Raw genomic sequence first — 21,740 nt, 5'->3', positions numbered from 1 at the left:
CGATGTAAAGCCGTTGATGCGTTCAAAAAACATATTATTGGGGTGTCTCAAGAAAATTGGAAAAAATGGTTTGAACGAATGGAAAAGTGTATTGATCATAAAGGAGAATATTCAGAAAAACAATAAATTAATTTTCAATTGCAATTTACTGTTTTTTCATTGTTAGGCTCAAAATATAAATAGTGGCCCTCGTACCCTCTGTAAATTTTTTTCGCTAGCTGCGGGTCTGATGCTTCCCCGTGGAAATGCATGTGCCGCACTGACTTTGGATACATACAAAGCTCATTAAAATCGAATAATTTTCACAAAATTTATCGTAGGACAGGCAAATGCCGTTTGAATAGAATGGTAGAAGTTTGCTGCAAATATTAACTTCCGACCCATTCAGATTTTTGGCCTGGTAACCCTGGAGAGATGTTCATTTGAAAGACGCAAACAAAAAAGACAATCCGAGCGAGCAACAGGAGAAAACGAAGAGAAGATAATTGAGAGTGCAAGTGAAAAATGTTGTTATGGAAAGCTGAAACAGGACAGAAATATTAAAAAGAAGGTAATTGTTTACGTAAGTATTTGAAATTGATTTTGACACCATTTTAAGTTACTGTTGCACTTGAAAATATGTATTTGAACATACTGATACAGACACTTCTTTAGTTTCTAGTTCACTTCTATAGTAAAGATGATTTCTTAACTAACATAACAAAGACTAATGTGCGTGCCTTCTCTGAACGTGGTTCCGAACCCGAATCCACATAAAAATTCTCTGCATATGGAACATCTAGATGTATGTAATGTTGTGACCATTTCGGTGCAGTTTTACCAGAAGGGTGTACATTTTTCAATACACGTTCCAGTTGCACATAGATAAGTGGGACCGCTTTAAAAGGGTATATTAGGGGGTAGGTAAGAGTATAATAAGGGATGAGTGAAATAGGGTAGGGTTAGATTAGCATAGGGTTAGGAAAGTTTGGACCCATTTTGTTAAAATGAATACTGTATTTTTTCGCTTCTGCATTGTACTACCAACTGGAGCGGCCATTGTGAAGTTTCACCCCATACATTGATGAAATAATGCCTCCTGTTTTTTGTTTAATAGCAGGAAATGCACTCTTACAGCCTTATGATGTGTTTCTTAAGAGAGAAGTTGAATTAATGGCAGGGTTTGCCCAAGTGGGTCCAGCCCAAAAAAACCGGTGGGTTTTTTCGGGTTGGACCCATTTGAAAGAAACTCACTTTAAAACCCACCTGGATTTTTGAGCTTTTGGTTTATATATTGTTGGAACAACTAAATTGATCACATTGAAAGTTATTTTTATCAGATTTTGGTCTTGGGTGAATTAGATGCTTTCGCGTTAAGGTATACAACGTATTTTAACATAAGACCTTAATAAAGTTCTGAATGAATAAGAAACCTTACCTTAGCTTGAGATAATTATAGAGCAAATTAATGTATGGATTATGCTTATAGCCTGTTTGAACTAAAATATGCACAGTAAAATTTGGTTTTCCAACAATAACAGTTTAGTTCAGTTATTTGTTGCTATTCTTCAAATAAGCCTTCTGTAGAATCAACAACAACAATATCATAAAAATTCTTGTCAAATTTAAGAAACTGAATGCTCGGAGTTCCGAAGACTACGTAACGCTTACTATTCCAAGTGCTCAATTCAAAGTTCCGTACTAGTTGAAGTTTCGATGTACAAGATGGTCCCAAAAGTGGGCGTACCACCTTTAATTTCAACAGTATAGTGTTAGTTATGGTAGAATGTCTACACAGTTACCTTGAAGTCTTAAGAGTCATAAACATCGGTATGATCACCATTCGTGTCGTAACACAGCTGCATTCTGCGCCAAGTTGTCGCACATGTTTTGCGGAGATAATCCGGAGTCATGAGGGTGAAGGCGTGTTCCACACCTGCTCGTAATTCCTGCGTTGTGTGATATCGAGTGTTTCTTGCTTTATGAAACCCCAGAGAGCATTGTCTGGTTTCGTCAAATCGGGACTTCTTGGAGGCCAGGCAAAGGGATCTGGTGAAGATGCACAATCTCTTCCAATCCAGTGGCTAGGAAATGTCTGATTCAGGTAATTGCGCACGTTTATCTCGAAGAGCGCTGGTGCTCCATTGTCTTGTATCACAATAGTGTTTTTGATACCATTTTCTTCCAGTTGAGGCACCAACCACTCATTAAGCATCTCCAGGTAAGAATATACATTAACATTGCCCATTAACATCCTAAAACCGCCAGAAAACACCAAGTAGGCGTACGTCCACTTCCGAACCACGCTGTACAGTAAAGAAAGCTGCAGTTTCAAGGGAAAAAAACGGTCGTGAAAGAAGTACTCGATAAATTCAGCAATTGAACGCACAAAGCATCGGAAATGAATACTTCAACAATAAAACCACTTATTTTACGCTGGAAAGTATTTAATTTCATTTAAGACATTTTCAAACACTTACTTTATAAAATATGAATTATATCTTTAATTGTTTTCAATTAATTTTCTGGCAAGAACCTTCTTGCAACAAGTGCTCGGGAAATTCCCGTAATTGGAACGCACAAAGTATCGGACGTGAACTTGAACAAAACATTTGATGAATGTCACTGACGCTTCTGGGATGATTCGATCTACATTTGTTCATTCGTTCTTTAGATCATTAGACGAATATTTCACCTCCATCAGCTCTGACTGCCCCCAACTTGGAGTCTATCCGCCCCTGGTATATCACACATACTACAGGTTATTACTTTCGGTCTTTTAAGTTTACATTTTTAGGGTACAGGCACGAGACACTCTAAATTGCGTGTATAGATTTTGGCGGCATACCAACATAAAATTTCAAAATGGCGACGGTTCTTTTTTTCAGAATAGCTGTTATCCACACTACAAAGCGCAATTTTCGGTCTTTCAAGTTGAAATTTTCAGAGTAGAAGAACGAGATACTCTAAATTACCTATACATATTTTCACGGCGATCCAACGTAAAATATCAAAATGACGGCCATTTTTCAAAATAGCTGTTATCCACGCTACAGGGTGCAATTTTTGGGACTTTTAAGTTGGAATTTTGAGAGTAGAAGCACGAGACATTCTAAATTTCCTGTATAGATTTTCTCGGCGATCGAATATAAAATTTCAAAATGGCGGCTATTTTTTTTTCAAAACAGCAGTGAATAGAAAATTGTTGCAAGTTGTGACAATAATAATCTTGAAATATAAATCACATTTTAACACTTTTGCCCCAAAGGCATTGAAATATTTCGGAAAAAAAAAAACTCGAAAATACCCATATGGCCCCAGGGGGAACCGGTCAAAACCCCACAGCCAAAACCCCCACACTCAAGAAATGTCAAAACGCCCACACAAACGGTCATAACCTCCACACAAATGGACAAATCTCCCAAACGCACGAACGGTCAAAACCCCCACACTCAAGAAATGTCAAAACGCCCACACGATCGGTCATAACCCCCACACAAATGGACAAATCTCCCAAATACACGAACGGTCATAACCCCACAGCCAAAACCCCCACACTGGTAGTCGGTCATAACCTCCAACGGTCATAACGCCCACACAAATGGACAAAACAGCCACACATAGCAAGGGTCACAATCCCCACATAAATGGACAAAACCCCCACACAAATGGGCAAAACTCCCACATGCAGAAATAGTCACAACTGCCACACAAATGGACAAAACCCCCACACAATCGGACAAATCTCCCACACTCTGAAATGATCCTGGTTGCATGTATTGCCCTTCTACTTTTTAATAACATTTTTTATTCCAATTAAACTGATGTTGCAACTATTCTTCTTGGGCGTCATAAAGAGCCGCAACAAAGACGTGTAATGACGATCATTTCAGAGTGTGGGGGATTTGTCCGATTTTGTGGGGGTTTTGTCCATTTGTGTGGCAGTTGTGACAATTTCTGCATGTGGGAGTTTTGACCATTTGTGTGGGAGTTTTGTCCATTTATGTGGGGATTATGACCGTTGCTATGTGTGGCTGTTTTGTCCATTTGTGTGGGGGTTATGACCGTTTGTGTGGGCGTTTTGACATTTCTTGAGTGTGGGGGTTTTGACCGTTCGTGCGTTTGGGAGATTTGTCCATTTGTGTGGGGGTTATGACCGTTTGTGTGGGTGTTTTGACATTTCTTGAGTGTGGGGGTTTTGGCTGTGGGGGTTTTGACCTAGACCCGCCCCAGGTGGGTTGGGCTTTTTCAAAAAACCCAGGTTTTTTTCAAACCCTGATTAATCGTGAGAGGTTTGACTTTAGGAGGGCTGAGTATAAATACAGCGTGTGGACATAGACTGGTGATGCTGATGTAATTTGGCGCACCACATTTTGTAAGATTTATTGTAAAATTTAATACTTCGCATGAAAATGCATGTTTATAAGGAACACATTTCTGCAGATTGCAGAATTTAATACAAGGCAATGCAACTGTATTGGGACATTTCATGTCAAATCAACAAGTCATCAGATTTGACAATCACAGATCTTTGTGAAAATTGGTGAACAGCTTTATTACAGTGGGAGATGAAAAAATGTCAAATTTATCCCTCTCCTCCTGAAAGTGTCCCCATACAGGGTGTTCAAAAATTTTAAAAGAGGTCATTTTCTCCGTTACAGTGATTATCACAAATTGTCATAAAATGGTTAATAGCACTAGAAAACGCAACAAACACCGTTGAAAAGCTTAAAGCTTGCTCTGCACGTTGTATTATATTCAAAAACCTGTACAATAATAATAATAATAATAATAATAATAATAATAATAATAAAAACTAACTTCAAAATTAAAATTGGAATTTCGAATAGAAATGCCCCTGAGAACTAGTTCAAAATTGTCCAGATTCTGGTCTCATGTGTGTACTAAAACACCACAAATTTGCATTTTGGGCACTCAATGGGATCTGATTCAAAATTCAACATAAACCAAACATTGCAAAATATTGACCATGCGAATATCGTGGTTCAGATCGATGACCATGTGCCTGTAACTATTTACGTGCAGCAGCAAAGGAATTTATATTTAACTTCATTTGTTTCTTGATGTATGCATTTGAATTTACACAATTATCCACCTTTCGAGTTATTTAGACAGAAACTACGCTTCCGAACAGTACTCAATACAGGCCATTATTCTTGTTAGTCAGTACGAATGTTTCTAAATTTACATAGGCAACATTGATACATGTTACTTTCATTCCGTTGTTTCAGGATTGCTATTACATACATGTAGAAGTGCATCATTGAAATAGGAAAAAGACTTTATTATGAAAGGGAGGGATTTGTTTTCCTCTCTTTCACAATATTTGTATCAAATTTGTTATGAAACACTGTGGCACTGTTCACAATCACTTCACACACTTTCAGCACAAACAATAAATTCTTTTACCACGCGATGGCTAATGGTAGAGCGTTCACCTCTTGTGCATGGGGTCCCTGGTTCGATCCTATCTCGCGCGAAGTGAACTTTAGTGAACTTTATTCTACTTTAGTCTAGCCGGCATAATTGTGGGACGTAAAAGACAAAGATTTCATTTGAAATACGGTAGACCCTTATCGAGCTTCTTCATTATGGTCCAATAGTATGATTAACTCTAAAATTTCAACTTCAATTTAATAATAATACTGTGATTATCTTCTTCCAAAGAGTCGATACATGACATCGAGCTGAACAAAATGACCGACTAGAGAGTGAATTCTCATGTGTAGTTTTCGAGAAAAACGAGAAAAAAAAATTAGGGCGCAGAAAGTACAAGTCAACAAGTTTCCGGACTTTTGTTGCAACTCTTTACTTAATCGCCCTCAAAGTAGGCTTCTTTGGAACACACACAACACTTGCTCAGCTGCTTCTGCCATTGCTGGAAACACAGGCGAAAATCCTCTTTCGCTACCATATCTTCCGCAGATCAGCCACCACGTTGGTTTCGATCCTCTTCAAAGGTGGTGAAACGCTTTCAGAGCAATTTTTCCTTAAAGCATTGTCATCAGAAACTGTTTTAAGGCTGTCAAAGTCTCTGAAGCAGATTCCCCCTTGCGCATTTCTTGAACTGCGACATTGCGCCAACTGTTCGTCATGTACTTCTCCGTCCAGCTACACTACTTGTATTCTCTCTGTTATGACCTGTTCACACTCGTCAGATTCATAAGTAGTAGTAGTAGTAGTAGTAGTAGTAGTAGTAGTAGTAGTAGTAGTAGTAGTAGTAGTAGTAGTAGTAGTAGTAGTAGTAGTAGTAGTATCATCATCATCATCATCATCATCATCATCATCATCATCATCATCATCATCATCATCATCATCATCATCATCATCATCATCATCATCATCATCATCATCATCATCATCATCATCATCATCATCATCATCATCATCATCATCATCATCATCATCATCATCATCATCATCATCATCATCATCATCATCATCATCATCATCATCATCATCATCATCATCATCATCATCATCATCATCATCATCATCATCATCATCATCATCATCATCATCATCATCATCATCATCATCATCATCATCATCATCATCATCATCATCATCATCATCATCATCATCATCATCATCATCATCATCATCATCATCATCATCATCATCATTATTATTATTATTATTATTATTATTATTATTATTATTATTATTATTATTATTATTATTAGGTCCTGGGACTAATGAGGATTTTTTCTTTTCTATTTTAGGTTTGTCCCTGGAAATGTTTTTTCCACTTTTCTCGATCTTCACCTTCCTCATTTAACTCCCAATATTTTCTTCTATCATTCAAATCATCGATCAGCTGCGTTCTTCTTCTTCCTATTCCTCGCGTTCCTTCCATCTTTCCTTTTGTGGTGGTCTGAAGAAGACAATTTCTTCGCAAGATGTGTCCCATCCAATTGGCCTTTCTACGAAGGATGGTGGCTAGAAGTGTCCTCTTCTCTCCTATCCGTTTTAAAACATCTTAGTTTGTTACTCTCTCTGTCCATTTTATCTTCTCCATCTTCCTCCGACATCACATTTCGAAGCTTTCTAAGTATTTCTTCTCTAACTTCCATAATGTCCAAGTCTCTGAACCATATATTCCAATGCTCAATATATAGCACTTGACCAACTACTTCTTAAGTCCAATATTGAGCCTGCTAGTTATGAGTGATCTTTTCTTGTTGAATGATTCTTTGGTATGGCAATTCTTGATCAAATCTCTTTGGTACAGTAAGCGTCTCTCCTCAAAATTCTTCTCAGATACTTGGAATTATCGACTTCTTCAAGTTCTCTTTGTTCTACTCTGAATAAGTAGCATAAGTAACATAAATTCATAACGACTGTGTTGTATAAGAGTTATTTTGATTGCATCACAAGTGCCAAAACTTTTTGACTACCCTGGTATGTTACTTATTGTCAATAATAATTATAGTCCAATAATGTGCTGGAATGGACTATTTATTTATTTATTTATTTATTTATATAGTGTATATAAAAAATATAATGTGTTAAGTAGATCTCTCGTAACAATGATGCAGATACCACTCGCAATTGGATGACATTCACCGTTATGTAAAATAGAAGAGACTCCCTTGCCAACACTGGTAGTCAGTCAGATTCTGGAAATAATCTTGTAATTAATACATGATTTAATAGCAGGATTCATTAAAAAGTACTCAGCCCAAAAGCACCCAAAATTATTCATTTATTTACGAACGTGATTCCAGATACAACTGAATGCCAGTTTACAGTCGAAAGTCTACCATATCTAGGAAATGTGTAATAATAATAATAATAATAATAATAATAATAATAATAATAATAATAATAATAATATAATAATAATAATAATAATAATAATAATAATAATAATAATAATAATAATAATAATAATAAACATCTAAGTAATAACAAAAAAGATTGAAAATAACTGACTAGAATTTATGCATTAAAATGACGTCATAGTGCAGAGTTATATGTTGCTTCAGAATTAAATAAATGTATCTGACATTTCATTACATAACTTAGGAAGCCTCTAGAACAGAAAGCGTTGAACTATTGACAATCTAGATCGTACTATATGAAAAAGATATGTGTTATGTGTTTGTCTGAGTGGAATTCACAAATACAATTCTGAGAGACGTTTCGGATATGAACTGGCCATGTGTCAATTTGTAGAGATATTTGAGATCACTGATTTTATGCCGAGTTCCAGGTAGTTGAATATTTAATGTTTTGTCATCCCACGTGTGCGAGGTACTCTGAAACGTACAATTACCAGGAAGAAGTTGAGTTGAGTTGAGTTGCTTTTGAGTTTAACATCTCGTTCAGCAGCGAGGTTATATGAGACGTGGACCTATTGATTAACGTGGAATCCGAACCATATGAACTCCCGTCGGGAATCGAACCCGGGTCTACCACGCTAAAGGCGCGTATGCCAGGAAGAAGTTGAGAACTAAGTTTAGCCAAGATAGGTTTGTAGGAGCTGAGATTGTTCAGATAGGTGAACAGTATTTTATCATCAAATTTTGAACACCTTTGTAAAAAGCAGGGTGGAAAAAAATCAAGATTTTTTTTAAAAATCATTTTTGTTGATTTTTTTTTATTTAAATCGATTTTTTTTATTTAAATCAAATTTTTCTCCTCGTATAATACAAGTCGCGAACTGAAGAAAAAGCATTAGGAATTAATATTAAATGCTAATTATGCAATTTAAGTTAAAGTATTGGGGTTGAATTTTGAATTATCCCCAATCGTTAACCTATATCAATCCCAAAAAATGTTTCTTAACCCTTTTAAATTATGGCTTTTTTTAAAGGTAAATTATACACTTTCAGTCAAGCAGCTACAGCATCATCCCTATTTATCCTAGGATCATGATACATACATCACTCTAGAGTAGAACAGCTTTTGAAACGGTAATATTCACATTTCCCTATCATGTCCCTGAAGCGGGAAATTTTGAGAGTAATAGGCATTTTTTAAAACTTTTTTTTTGTTTATAAATTTTGGATTCCCCTGTGTTAACGCACAGATCTCAAAATCAACTGGGAAATACTAAGGGGTGTACTAAATGTGTGTACAAAATTTGAAGCTTCTATCTTGAGTAGTAAGGGTGAGGGAACTATTTAACAATGAGCTAAGAACATTCCCACAATGCCTCAGATGACCCGGATGTAATATAACAATTTCCTCAGACATCCCTATTTATCCTAGGATCAGGGCTGGCAGAAACCATGATTTTTATTGAAAAAAAAACACAAAAAAACATTTTTTTTGTTTAAACCCGGTTTTTTTGGTTTAAATAATTTGCTCTACGTACTTATACCACATATGGACAGAAACAAGTTTTTTTTTTCGCCTTTTCATTATTATGCAACAACCGGGTTATGCTAGAACGGGTCACATAAGCCCAAAGTGGAATCCAAACCGCTTCTCGGCTTATATCCGAGAGAAATTATCCTCCGTTTGAACTCGGAACCGGGACTAATTGGCCACAAATGCGATACGTCTGCCGACTCACTCACGAAGGACTCCTGATAAAAAAAATACGTTGTTGTACTAATCTTTACATACTTGTTAATATAATTGTCAAGAGTCATTTCAGAAGGAAAAAAAGATAATCAGTTGCACAAGTGAAACCATTATACAGAATTACATATGGACAATTTCAAAGTACTGCAGAGTACAGAAGAACTAATTTAGTCCAAGTTAGTTCACTACGACTTTTATTAGTCCAAATTAAAGAAATACGACTTAATTTGCATATCAGTAAGAAAAGTGAATAAAGATACGAATTATTTGAGTCCACTTTGGCTCTGACCCATTTATACATAAATAGTTACAAAAGTTACTTCTGATTTCAATAAATGCCTCTCGTGGGGTTTGTATACCCCTTCCCCCAAGTACGGCATTTCAATGTGTTTTATCAATAGTAAACATTATTAAAACGAAACAATATTTAGAATTTTTTTGATTGCAATTGCATAACAATAATAACAAACTATAAAAAATTATAAAAGAGACATTTATAAACTTCTATATTTTTTTTTAAAAAAAAAGTTGCTTTTGTAGTATAATTTCTCAGTAATGAATGGGGAATTTAGGTCTGAGTATAATACGAATAATATACGGGAGTGAAACGTGATAACCCACAAATGTGTGTTTATCTAGCTTTTACGAACACTTACACTTTTACGAACATTTTTCGTTTTTTGGTTTAAACCAGGGTTTAAACTACCTTGGTTTAAACTAGCAAACCTTGCCTAGGATCATGATTTGTACATTATTCTCTTCATAATAAATCAGATTTTCAAACGGTACCCTTCAAATGTCTCCGGCATGTATCTGGGGCGGGTTAATCACGAAAAAAGGAATTTTTTGTTAAAAATATCTTTTTTAAAAAAATTTTTACTCAGTGAACCCCCTTCACCTTTTTTTAAGGTAGAGATCTGAAAATATTGAGGGGTACGCTGAGTAAATGTGCAAAATTTCAATCCTATAGGTGCAAAAGTAAGCCCGCAAAAAATAATATTCCCCAAATACCCGAGATTTCCGTATAAAACAGGATCTCAGGTAACAGTTTCCTGAGACATCTCTATTTATTCTAGGAGCATAGTACGTACATCATTTTCTTCAGAATAGAACAACGTTTCAAACGGTACCGAGGCGGGAAAATCACGAAAAAAGCTATTTCTGTTAAAAATATACTTTTTTAAAACATTTTTGCCCCTCTGGACCCCGCTGTTCCCACGCCAAGATATGAAAACATTTGAAAATTATTAAGGGGTGCACTGAACGAGTGTGCAAAATTTGTCTTCTGAATGCAAAATGTAACCCGATAACAAAAAATACCGTTTTAAATTTATGACTTCATCACACACTATGCCTCAACGCAGAAAGGCGTGAAAGCATATGTAACGTGTTTTAAAATGTCTCCTGTCTTGAAGAAAACGATGTAAAAAGCCTTATTGGTACTTTTTTAATCGAATAATGAAGATACTACCCTATTACTTAATAATATGTGATATAATTTAAAAGGTTAAGCATTAAGGAAAAAGTACAGCAATGTTTATCAAAATAACACTTTTTTTCACAAAAGTTACTGATATTTGGCAGGGGCCTATTTTTAAAAACTCAGAACTAGCTTGCGGCATGAAATATATAAATTTCGCCTAAAGTATAAAATTAAAAAAAAAAAAAAATGGAGAGGGGATAGGACCCCTCTAAATACACCCTATTATCTGGGAACAAACAAACAGACACGCACAAAGAGAATTTTCGTCTTAAATATCAACGGTGATTTCCCCGTCGGAATAGTTAACGATTTTAAAACCCAAACCCAATGTTACGAAAAGAAGAAAGCAGGATTGCTCCGTTACCTGTTCAAAACGGGATTTTCCCTAATCATCCTCTGCATGACACTTGTTTTCATACTATACTGTACATTTGAGTCTCCTTGTATTATGATTATTAACTTCCATAATCGAAATAACAGAACAGAAACTGGATTTTACTTATTTTCACTTTAAATTAATTTATTTCGGAATTCGATTTAAATCGACGATTTTTATTAAAAAAATCAAGTGATTTAAATCTTGATTTAAATCGTGATTTAAATCAGACTGATTTAAATCAATCCACCCTGGTAAAAAGTTACTGCTTTCCTCAGCACGAATCCTGTCGGAGAAGTAACGTTGTATATTGATTATCTTGGTCCAAATCTCATTACTTTTCTTATGTCCAGTAGTTATTCATAATATTTTCCTTGTACAATAATTTACATTTCCCAGTGTGTTTCTTAGTCTCCTGAAGAAGGTGGCAGGGAACATCGAAACAGTACAGTTAATGGTACATTAAATATACAAGTCTGGTAATGGTACATTAAACGTACAAGTCTGGTTCAGAAAGTAATGCCTCCAAAGTGATACCTTTATTTGAGTTTCACAGGTAGCACCGATACAGGTATCAGTGGAAAGTTTGCAATGTCAGCTACAAATGGTGGCATCATTTTTCAACATAAATCCCCATTACGGGCAATACATTTGCGCCAATGCGAAACAAGGTTTTTCATGCCGTCGACGAAGAATTGTGGTGGCTACTGGCGCCACCATGTCCGAACTGCTGCTTCCAGCTCCGCGTCACAACTGTAGCGTTGGCCCTTAAGGTGATCCTTAACTTTGGGGAAGAGCCAAAAGTCGCAGAGTGCAAGATCTGGACTATAGGCAGGATGAAGCAGAATGTCAACAACAACAACAGAATACCAGCAGATAGGACAACTTTGAACTTTTTGGTGGAGGAGAGGACATGTGGTAGTACTTCATCGACTGACACTTTGTTTCCAGGTCGTAATGGTGTATCCACTCATCGTCAGCGATGAATGTCCCTGTACAACCTTCTGCAGTCAGAAATTCAAAAAGAGCGCGCTGTTTCAACCAGACGTCACCACTGGATGCCATGAACTGCTCCATTACTCTGGAACGAGAAGAGATAGGGAGGAGAAACAAGTGACATTCTATAGTTTAAACATCAGTGCATTAATGATAAACAGTTCAGAATGTTTGCTGTACTATTGGCCAAGTAGTGGGCTTGGAGGCATTAATTTCTGAATCACCCACGTAGATTCAGTAAATAGAAGAGTATGCATAAAAATTCTCTTGTTTGTAAATTCATTTCTTCATGAGCATTAACCGATACCTTACATTGCAGACTAATAAAATTCTCAGTCCCAGTGTTTTGCCTTTGTTTTATTCTGCTAATAAAGCGTAATTGGTTGAAGATAAGTGGAAAAATTGAAATCAAATGAAATTTCAGTTTAAGGTAAAAGAGACGATTGATTAATGAAAGTGAATGATCGTGAAATTTATATTTGTTTTTGGTGTTATCCACCGGGAATCGAACTCGGAACCACATGCACCAATGGTGCATACGCTAACCACTAAATCACTGGGAGGGCTGAAACTGTATCTAAACAACTTTCTTATTTCTTCACTTGTACATTCGAAATATGATGAGAAAAATTTAAACGTAGGCCTTGAAATTTGTTACGTAATCCGCCAGCAAACTTTTAACTGTCTCTTTAATTTATTATTTTCACTAAAATCTTTAGATACTGTGAACAGATTTCTTGAATTCTGTTTCTTAAATTACATCACGGAACACATTATGTTCAATTTAAGTCCAATTTTTGTGTGCTCATTTAAAAAATGGGCCTATCAAAGCTTGAGTACTTTTTAAACAAACAAGTAAAGAACTTTTGTTCTTTTTATTTAGATGTTAACATTACACTAATTTGAATGTCTAAATAGTAGAAGTACAACATAAGTTTTGAGATCTAGTTTAGGAAATATAATTCAAGCAAATTGTTCAGAGGATCTAAAGATTTTAGTGAAAAGTAATAAAATAAAGACGCAGTTAAAAGCGTCGTGATTTATTACATAAAACATTTCCAAGAGTAGGTTTAAACTTTCTCAATGAATATCCAAGTCAGGAAATACACAATACGCTACTGCAATTAAATGTATATTTTTATGTATTAAAAAAAATAAATAAATCCGCAGGTTTTCCAACTTTGTGTATCGCTGTCACCGCTGTCCTGTTTCATTATTCACCCGATTCCATTCTGCATATAGGGTTACGTGTAGAAATATATCCTTTTCAACAGCAGCACATTCCATCATCACGTTCGTTCGTTGTCTTCACAATTGACAATATTGCAGTCTCTGGAACTTTGTAACAGTATTATATCCTGACTAGATATAAGAATAAAAAAAAAATAAATAAATAAAAATTAATAAATAAAATAAAAAAATAAAAATAAAAAAAAATTAAGAATCTCAGTTTGGTTTTCATAGCATCGAACGCACTAGTCAAAAAAGGATTTAGAAAAGAAAAACCTCGTTACATGATTCAGAGGCAAAGTGATGTGTTCTTTCCAGTACCGGTATTCTTTGATATAAGGCTCCTGTACTATTTTCAGAATTTTCGAGAGAAAAAAATGGTTTGTAATTGCTGTTCAAAACTTGGCTTTGAATACAGATCTAGATTTACTTGTATTGGGTGGCTCAAAAGTAGGTATATGCGCTTGCATTGATCAAGTATAACATTCTAATTTATGAGTGTATAATTAATATTGTTCAAAAAAAAAATCATTATCTGAGTTTAAGGATTTTTTTTTTTATATTTATCATTTTTTTTAAAAATATGACATCCAACAATAGCTTTCGCATGGTCAAATTTAACCTGCTACTGCATATCTTTGGTACTAATTTTTTCATGTTTTTCTCAGAGTTACCGTAGTTTCACACACTCAAATTTCAGAATAATCAGAGACTACGATTTCCCCACTTTTATTATCTGTCTGGAAATGAATTCAACCTATACACTAGACTCCCAAGTATTCGTCTCGCGACTATCCGGTCTAGTTTTCTTTTATCGCAATTAAATGAGGAAGGCAAGGCATTGCATTGGCAAGATTGCCAAGGTATTAGAAGCGGGCGTCTGCTACGATTCTCCTACGTGTCGTGTACAAAATACAAGTTGTGATAGGAAAAGAACAGCGTTCTGTTCCTTGTTCATTATTTCGTCAGTGTGTAACGGACTCCAATACAGTACGCTTGCCGCATAATTTATGTTAAAATGTGAACAGTTTACATATGCTGTACGTATTCTTTAACTGACTTTTTCTCTAATAAATTCTTGGAACGTGCAGTGCAATACATAAACTATGTACCAGCACAGAGCCAAATAAGAAGTGAGAAAATACGTACTTCATTGTAACAATGAGTTTTGGTATAAAAACTTTGTTTTCTGTTATTGGTTCCGCAAAGAAATGAGTTCATAGAATTCTGGCTTTTATTGTTATCCGGCCTGCCCTTCTGCCATATTAGGCCGGATACTCGGGGGTCTACTGTATCTCTTTATGTTTGAACGAACGCTTAAACAGCTCAACTTTAAATCTTAAAATGCCATAATTAGCTGACAAGTTTTATTCAACTCAATTCAAATTCAAATGTTACTGTTAACTAGTATGAGTTAATAAAATTAAAAAAAAAAAGTGTTTGTTATATAATCTTATTTACGTGTAATTTTTTATTGTAGTATTTAATAACATTGAGTTGGATGGCGTATTAAGAAAAACATGGGAAGTCTGGCATGCCCCCTGTGTTGTAAACAGTTCTTCGATAGCCAACTGGAGTTAATACGCCATTTACAAATATCAACTACGTATTTGAGGTGCTCAGCATGTAAATCAGCCTTCTGGACGTTAGATAAGTTTGTAGATCACTTGGAACATAGCTGTGTGGAGCTTAGAAGCAATAGTGCCAGTAACGAGGTAAATAAGAACCTAGTTCATGAAGCTACGAGAAAAACAATTAGTGAAGTGCAGAAGAAAGGAGCAACTGACTCTGTGAACATCACGCACAGTAATCATAGCAGAAGTGGTTGGTTGAACGACAAGAAGCGAAGAAAGACTGATGATGGAGAAGAGGTAAGAATTTCATACCTTTGATAGCTGAATCAGTATCAACCTTTGCATAACGCGGTTAATTGATTCCAAAAAATGTCAGCTCTATGCAAAACGGCGTTGTTCGAAGTTAAGACTGTTTTCATAATATTTCGGTCATCTCTGTAATCGTCATCTCATTCATATGAGATATAAGCTAAGACTATCACTGTAATTCCATCAAAAAAATGTTGCTTGTCCTCTAAATAGAAAACAATCCCCGAATATTCCAGAAATCACTCTCATCACCACCATCATCATAGGTATTCTGCCTTTATTGGCAGGTCACTTCCCGCAGCTGAGAAGCTTCCATGCTCCACGGTCCTCCGCTAACTTCTTCGCCTTCGCGTATGATCTTTCTGTTTTTATATCATCCATTAATTGTAGTCTCCTTCGCCCCCTCTCTCTCTTTCCCGCCACCATACCCTCTAGGACGTCCCTCATGATACAATCTCTTCTTAGGCAGGGGGCGCGGTGGCTCAGTGGTAGAGCGTTCACCTCTGGTGCTTGGGGTCCCGGGTTCGATCCCAGCCCCGCCAAGTGAACTTTGTGGTGGACAAACACCGTGCTCGTGGGTTTTCTCGGGGTTCTCCCGTTTCCTCCCACTTTCTTCATTCCACCATTTCACTCATCTCTCATAATCACCGTCTCCTTTAGCCTAACCGGCATAACCGTGGGAGGTAAAACTCAAAGATTTCATTTCATTTTTATTTTCTCCTTAGGCAATGTCCCAACCAGTTTCTCTTCCTCTTCCTAATAATATCTAAAAGTGTTCTTTTCTCACCCACCATTTCTAACACTCTCTCATTCGTTTTGCGCTCGACCCAACTAATTCTTTCCATTCTTCTCCACACCCACATTTCGAAGGCTTCCAGTCGATTTTCATCATCTCATTGTCAGTTAAATTCAACACTGTAAATTTGAATCCAGCATATACAATTGGGAATATTCAAGTGAAATTGAGTTATCCATCCGTAGTTTATTCTGAATACGCATTTTTTTCGTGTTCTCTATGACTGCCTGATGTTACCAGACGAAATAAATATGAATAATAATAATGTTGGAAGCTTAATAAGGTGTTGATTTCATTTGCATGTGACTTCCTTATAGTCATTATTAATGGTTGATAATGGTTCTTAGACATGTGCTCTTAACATTATATTTCATATTTAAAACTATTCTTTCTTATTATTCAGTGATAACTTTAGAATAATTTTCCGATGTGGATGAACATTTTCTATTCTGTAGAGCGCTTTGTTCTGGTTATGCATCTAAATTAAGAATATAGAGTATGGTCAAATTATTAGGTTCAACACAGATTTTCGTAGGATTGGTTAGCATTCTGATCTTTGTTTGGGGGAAATTTCGTTTGCTTCGTATTGGAAATTCATTAGTTCGGATTCCACATTGAGCTCCAAGCAGTAACGAATTTTTTCTAACGTGTCAAATTGATTCCGCGGTGTTACACAGAAGTCAACCTAAGAAATCGAATAGTCATTTTTTCATATTGCAATGCCTTTATTTTCAGTCTGTTCAATATATTGTATAGAAAATTGGTGGACTTTCCAATGTGTTTGTCATTGTGCCAATTCTTAAGGATTGATTGTTCAACAGTTGCTTGGTTGGTTGTTGAAGAATTGCATAAGGACATGATCACTTCCGCAGCATGTTCTCAATGGGATTTGTTTGTCCAAGTTTAGCATCTTTTCAGCAGCCAGGCTACATGAGTTGTGAACCTCCAGTTTAAGCTGGAATCCAAACCGTTGTAATGTGTGCAATATACTCTTTCGCTGAAAATCGAACCCGCGATCCTGAGCATCAAAGGCGCACGCGCTAGCTACTAGACCAGCCCTTCAGCTCTCTATCGAGTTTGTGCGTGATGAGTTTTATTAGAAACACAATAAAAACAAATATGTTTACAGAAGAAAGACTGATAAAAAGTAGCAGGGGAACTGAAGGTTACTAAATAAAGGGATCTTACAGAAACAAATTTGATGAGGTAAACTATTGAATTGGCAACCTTGTTCGGAGATGAAGGTCAGCGTCGAAAATCCGAAAACGGATGAAAATTTTATTCCTCGCAGAGACAAACTTGGCCTCGAAAAGGACGGAAACAGATAAGTTCAAGGATCTACGAGTAGGGACTGTAAACATAGTAACTAACGTACGTGGGAAGCTAGAGGACATAGAGGAACATCATGGGGATCACGGAGACAAAAACTACTGAGAAAGGAAGGAGACCAATACGGATGAGTAAGATATATTGGTCGGTTATAAGAGAAGGAAAAATAAATAAATAAAAAATAAAATAATGTAGTGCGGATAATAGTTAACCACAAATGCATAAATTACATTGAAGAAGCAGAACATATCTTCACAGATGCTTGAAAATCGTGCTTAGAATGAAAACGGAAAAACCACTGATCATACAGGTATGTGGCTCTCAAATGGGTTGCATAGCGGAAGAGAAAGAAAAATTTGAAGAGAAGTATTTAACCTAAACTAGAAAAAACAGATAAAGTGACGGGGAATTTAAATGCAAAGGTGGGAAAGGAAAGTAGGAGAAATACTGCAGGACATGTGTAAAAGTAACGGAATGGAATCAGAAAATGGAATCCCATAAAATAACTAGATCCATCTGGGACGGGAAAACAAAATCAGTCATCGATTACTTTATTCTAACCTAGGAGTGGAAGAAGAAATCTAAACATAGAAAATTTCTATGGAGATCACCGACTACTAATTGAAAAATTCCATAGCCAGAACAACAAAGGATACATCTCAAAACAATGAGGAAAAAATGTAGGCGAAGTACGGAAAGAAATCCGGAGTAAATACGTACAGAAGCTGATAAAATTAGTATCGAACATGGAAGTAAGAACTCTCGAAGAATGGAAGATGTTTAAGGAGGGATTTATGTGGTGGCACAAGAGGTTTGCGGGAGAACAAAGGGATTTAAAGGGAAGAAAGAGACACCATGGTGGAATGAGAAATCGTGAGTGTGGGAGTATTGAGGAGTAAAGGAGAGTGAATCGTAGAGAAAATGGCGAAGGGTGAAGAAGATAGGGAATTACATACAAGAATGAAGAGTTATAGAGATAAAAAAAATAATTAAATAAATATGTGGGGAGCAAACTAAGAAATTGGAGAAAGATTTTCAATGAAATAAAAAGATGATTGAAGGAAAGAGGAGACCGGAAGAAAAGGATGGTAGAATGATGACGGAGCAAATTAACAACTTCAGAGGAAGAAGTCAATGAGGTCTGCAGGAAACACTTGATGGGGCTATTGGACGGGGTGAAAAATGAAAAGCATAAAGAGGAAAAAAGAGAAGAGTGGAAGTGGAGAGATAGCTCTCAGACAAATGAATATGAGAAAATCTGCAGATGAAATAATGACAGAAATGATAAAGGCGGCAGGTCCGTCAGGGCTACACCGGTTATAGGTAATTGAAATGCGTCTGGAAAGGGAAGAGTGAAGAAGAGAAAATAAATACAGATCTTTAAGAAGGGAAATAGGAAATACTGCAAGAGCTACAGAGAAGGACGCTGATGAGGTAGATAACAAAGATCTTGGAGAGAAATCCTGAAGAGGATAAAGGAGAAAGTAGATGATGGGTTAGGGTAAGAGCAACATGGTTTCAGAAAATAGAGATCAAAACTAGACCTTATATGCACCGCACGACTGTTAATACAGAAACATCGAGAGTGTGGGAAGGATATGCTGATAGTGTTTATCGACATCGAAATAGCGTACAATACAGCACCAAGGGAAAAAGAATGGCAGGAATTAAAACGAATAGGATTAGAAAGTGAATAAAAGAACTACATAGAAGATATGAAGACAGGATAAGAACTAGAGCAGGGATGACAGGATTGTTCAACATATAGAAAGCCCTCAGCATATTGTCACCAGTATTATTCATTGTAGTTGTGGAAGGCAGAAATGCAGAGGTATTATTAAACGCTTGCAGGGACATGGATTCAGAAGTAAATGCAGAGAAAATTAAGTACATGGAAGTTCGTCGCTATCATAATACGTAAAGTATGGATGGGTTAAAATATCAGATAATGCTTTCGATAAAGTGGATACCTTCAAAATACCTAGGATCAATAGTAAGAGCCGAAACCGTATTCACGAAGAAATTAAATGTCGATTGAAAGTAGGGAACTCGTGTTATTACTGAGTTCAAAATTTTTTGTCGTCCAGAATTCTGTCGAGGAATTTGAAGCTTAAAATATATCAAACGATAATCATACCTGTTGTTCTGTAAGATTGCGAAACATGGTCGCTTACTCTGAGGAAAGAACATAAACTGAAAGTATTTGAGAACAAGATCCTGAGACGAATATTCGGACTCAAGAAGAACGGGAATGGGGAATGGAGGAAACTTCATAACGAGGAATTACATAATTTATACGGTTTACCCAACATTGTTAGGATCGTGAAGTCTAGGAGGCTCAGGTGGGCAGTTCATGTTGTTAGAATGAAAGAAAGTAGAAACGCTTTCAAAGTCTTGACAGTAAGACCAATCGGAAAACGACCATTAGGAAGACCTAGGCGCAGATGGGAGGACAATAGTGAGATGGATTTTGCAGAAACAGAAATACAAAGTAGAAACTGGATCCAGGTGGCTAAGGATAGAAGTCAATGGAAAGGTTTTGTAAACGCGGCATGAGCCTCCGGGTTCCATAGGCCATAGAGTTAGTTCGTGGTGGAAGGCATAGAAAGGAGAGTCAAAGTAAAGATAAAATACGCCGATATGATGATCTGTGCCATTGATGTAATGTTATGGGGAGAAACAGAGACAGTAATGCAAGAACAATTAGATGCACGGAAGGACAGGAGATAGAAACGTGGACTAAAGATAAGTAAGACAAAAAGCGATATAATAAAGATGTCAGGGAAGAAAGGAAGAGGAGGAAAAATAAGAGTAGGAATAGAAGAACTAATTGAAGTGGATAGTTTAATGTACTTCAGAGATAAGCAACAATAAGAGGCAGCAGGAGGAAATTACGAACCGGTTGGGGAAAGGAGGAAAATGAAATGAAATGAAATCTTTGAGTTTTACGTCCCACGGTTATGCCGGTTAGGCTAAAGGAGACGGTGATGATGAGTGATGAATGAAATGGTGGAATGAAGAAAGTGGTAGGAAACGGAAGAACCCCGAGAAAACCCACGCACACGGTGTTTGTCCACCACAAAGTTCACTTGGCGGGAGCAGGGTTTGAACCTAGGACCCCAAGCACCAGAGGTGAACGCTCTACCACTGAGCCACCGCGGCCCCCGGGAAAGGAGGAAGATAAGGGACTATTACGGGATGGAAAGATGGCAAGGAAGATAAAGTTAATGCTGTACAAGACGTATTTTGTACTGATAGTAACATATGAAGCGGAGACTTGTATAATGACCGAAAAACATTAGAATTTTGGAATTAGATTTTTGAGTTTTCGGCAATTATGGCCATGTTAGCCCGTCACATGTGAGGGGTGACGTCCCTTGGCTATCACACTATCCAAAGAAAAGGAAGAAAGCGGCCTGAGACTTATATGTTAGGTACCATCTCGGCATTTGCCTGGTGTGAATAAGGAAAACTTCACTCAGGTTGGCTGGCCTGAAAATGTTTTTACACTTTTTCGACCGAGTGTCGAAAAATACCGGATCAGGCTGCAGGCGTCGGAGATAAAAGTTCTGAGAATTTTGAGAAAGACGAAGAGGGATAGGATAAGAAATGACAGAATCCGACGAGGGCTTTGGGGAAGAAAACTTAAAAAAATAATATAAAAAAAAAAATCCTTACTCCCATTATTTGGACGCTTCAGAGGAATATACATTGTGAAGTTCTCCCTGTGTAGGGGTAAGTAGAGCTTGGTAGAGTAAATTATAGTGCGGAATGGCTCCCACTACCGGATTTTATTATAAAAAGTGCTCTATAAACAATATTTTGCAGAAATACTACAATGATGTAACTTCTCTAATATAAGGTAGAGAAAGGTTACCCAAGGCCCGAGCAGCCTAGAGCAGGATCTCCGCAGAGCTCCGAGCAAGCTAAGTGACTGAGGTTGGGAATCCCGACAGAGCTCCGAGTAAGCTAAGCCGGAGAAAAGGAAGCCTAGAGTTCCGAAGCAAACTAAAGGCTTTGGATTGGGTATTTCCCAGAGCTTCAAACAAGCTAAAGGAGGGATTGACCAGCCGAGACTGATAGCTGTCCATGGAATCCTCTCGGTGATAT

The 21,740-nt window shown here is 36.7% G+C and overlaps 1 protein-coding gene across 11 annotated transcripts in view; it reads left to right on the top strand.

Moving 5' to 3' along the window:
* The first annotated feature begins 382 nt into the window (after positions 1-382).
* The window catches only part of LOC145686807 (uncharacterized), an 82,648-nt gene continuing 61,290 nt past the window's right edge, over positions 383-21,740 (top strand). For 4 of the 11 annotated variants that reach the window (XM_081760491.1, XM_081760492.1, XM_081760490.1 and 1 more), the window contains exons 1-2: positions 398-550; positions 15,103-15,493. In XM_081760491.1, the coding sequence (XP_081616617.1) occupies positions 15,143-15,493 (351 nt within the window). In that variant the 5' untranslated portion in view covers positions 398-550; positions 15,103-15,142. Of the gene's footprint in view, positions 563-1,959; positions 2,084-15,102; positions 15,494-21,740 lie in introns of those variants that run through there. The other 7 variants (XM_081760487.1, XM_081760486.1, XM_081760489.1 and 4 more) reach the window with 7 other exon arrangements.

Source organism: Thermobia domestica, chromosome 5, assembly GCF_964235325.1.
Source record: "Thermobia domestica chromosome 5, izTheDome1.hap1.1, whole genome shotgun sequence".
NCBI lineage: Eukaryota > Metazoa > Arthropoda > Insecta > Zygentoma > Lepismatidae > Thermobia > Thermobia domestica.
Note: the sequence above shows the minus strand (reverse complement) of the source record. Positions and strands in the feature narration are given on the sequence as shown.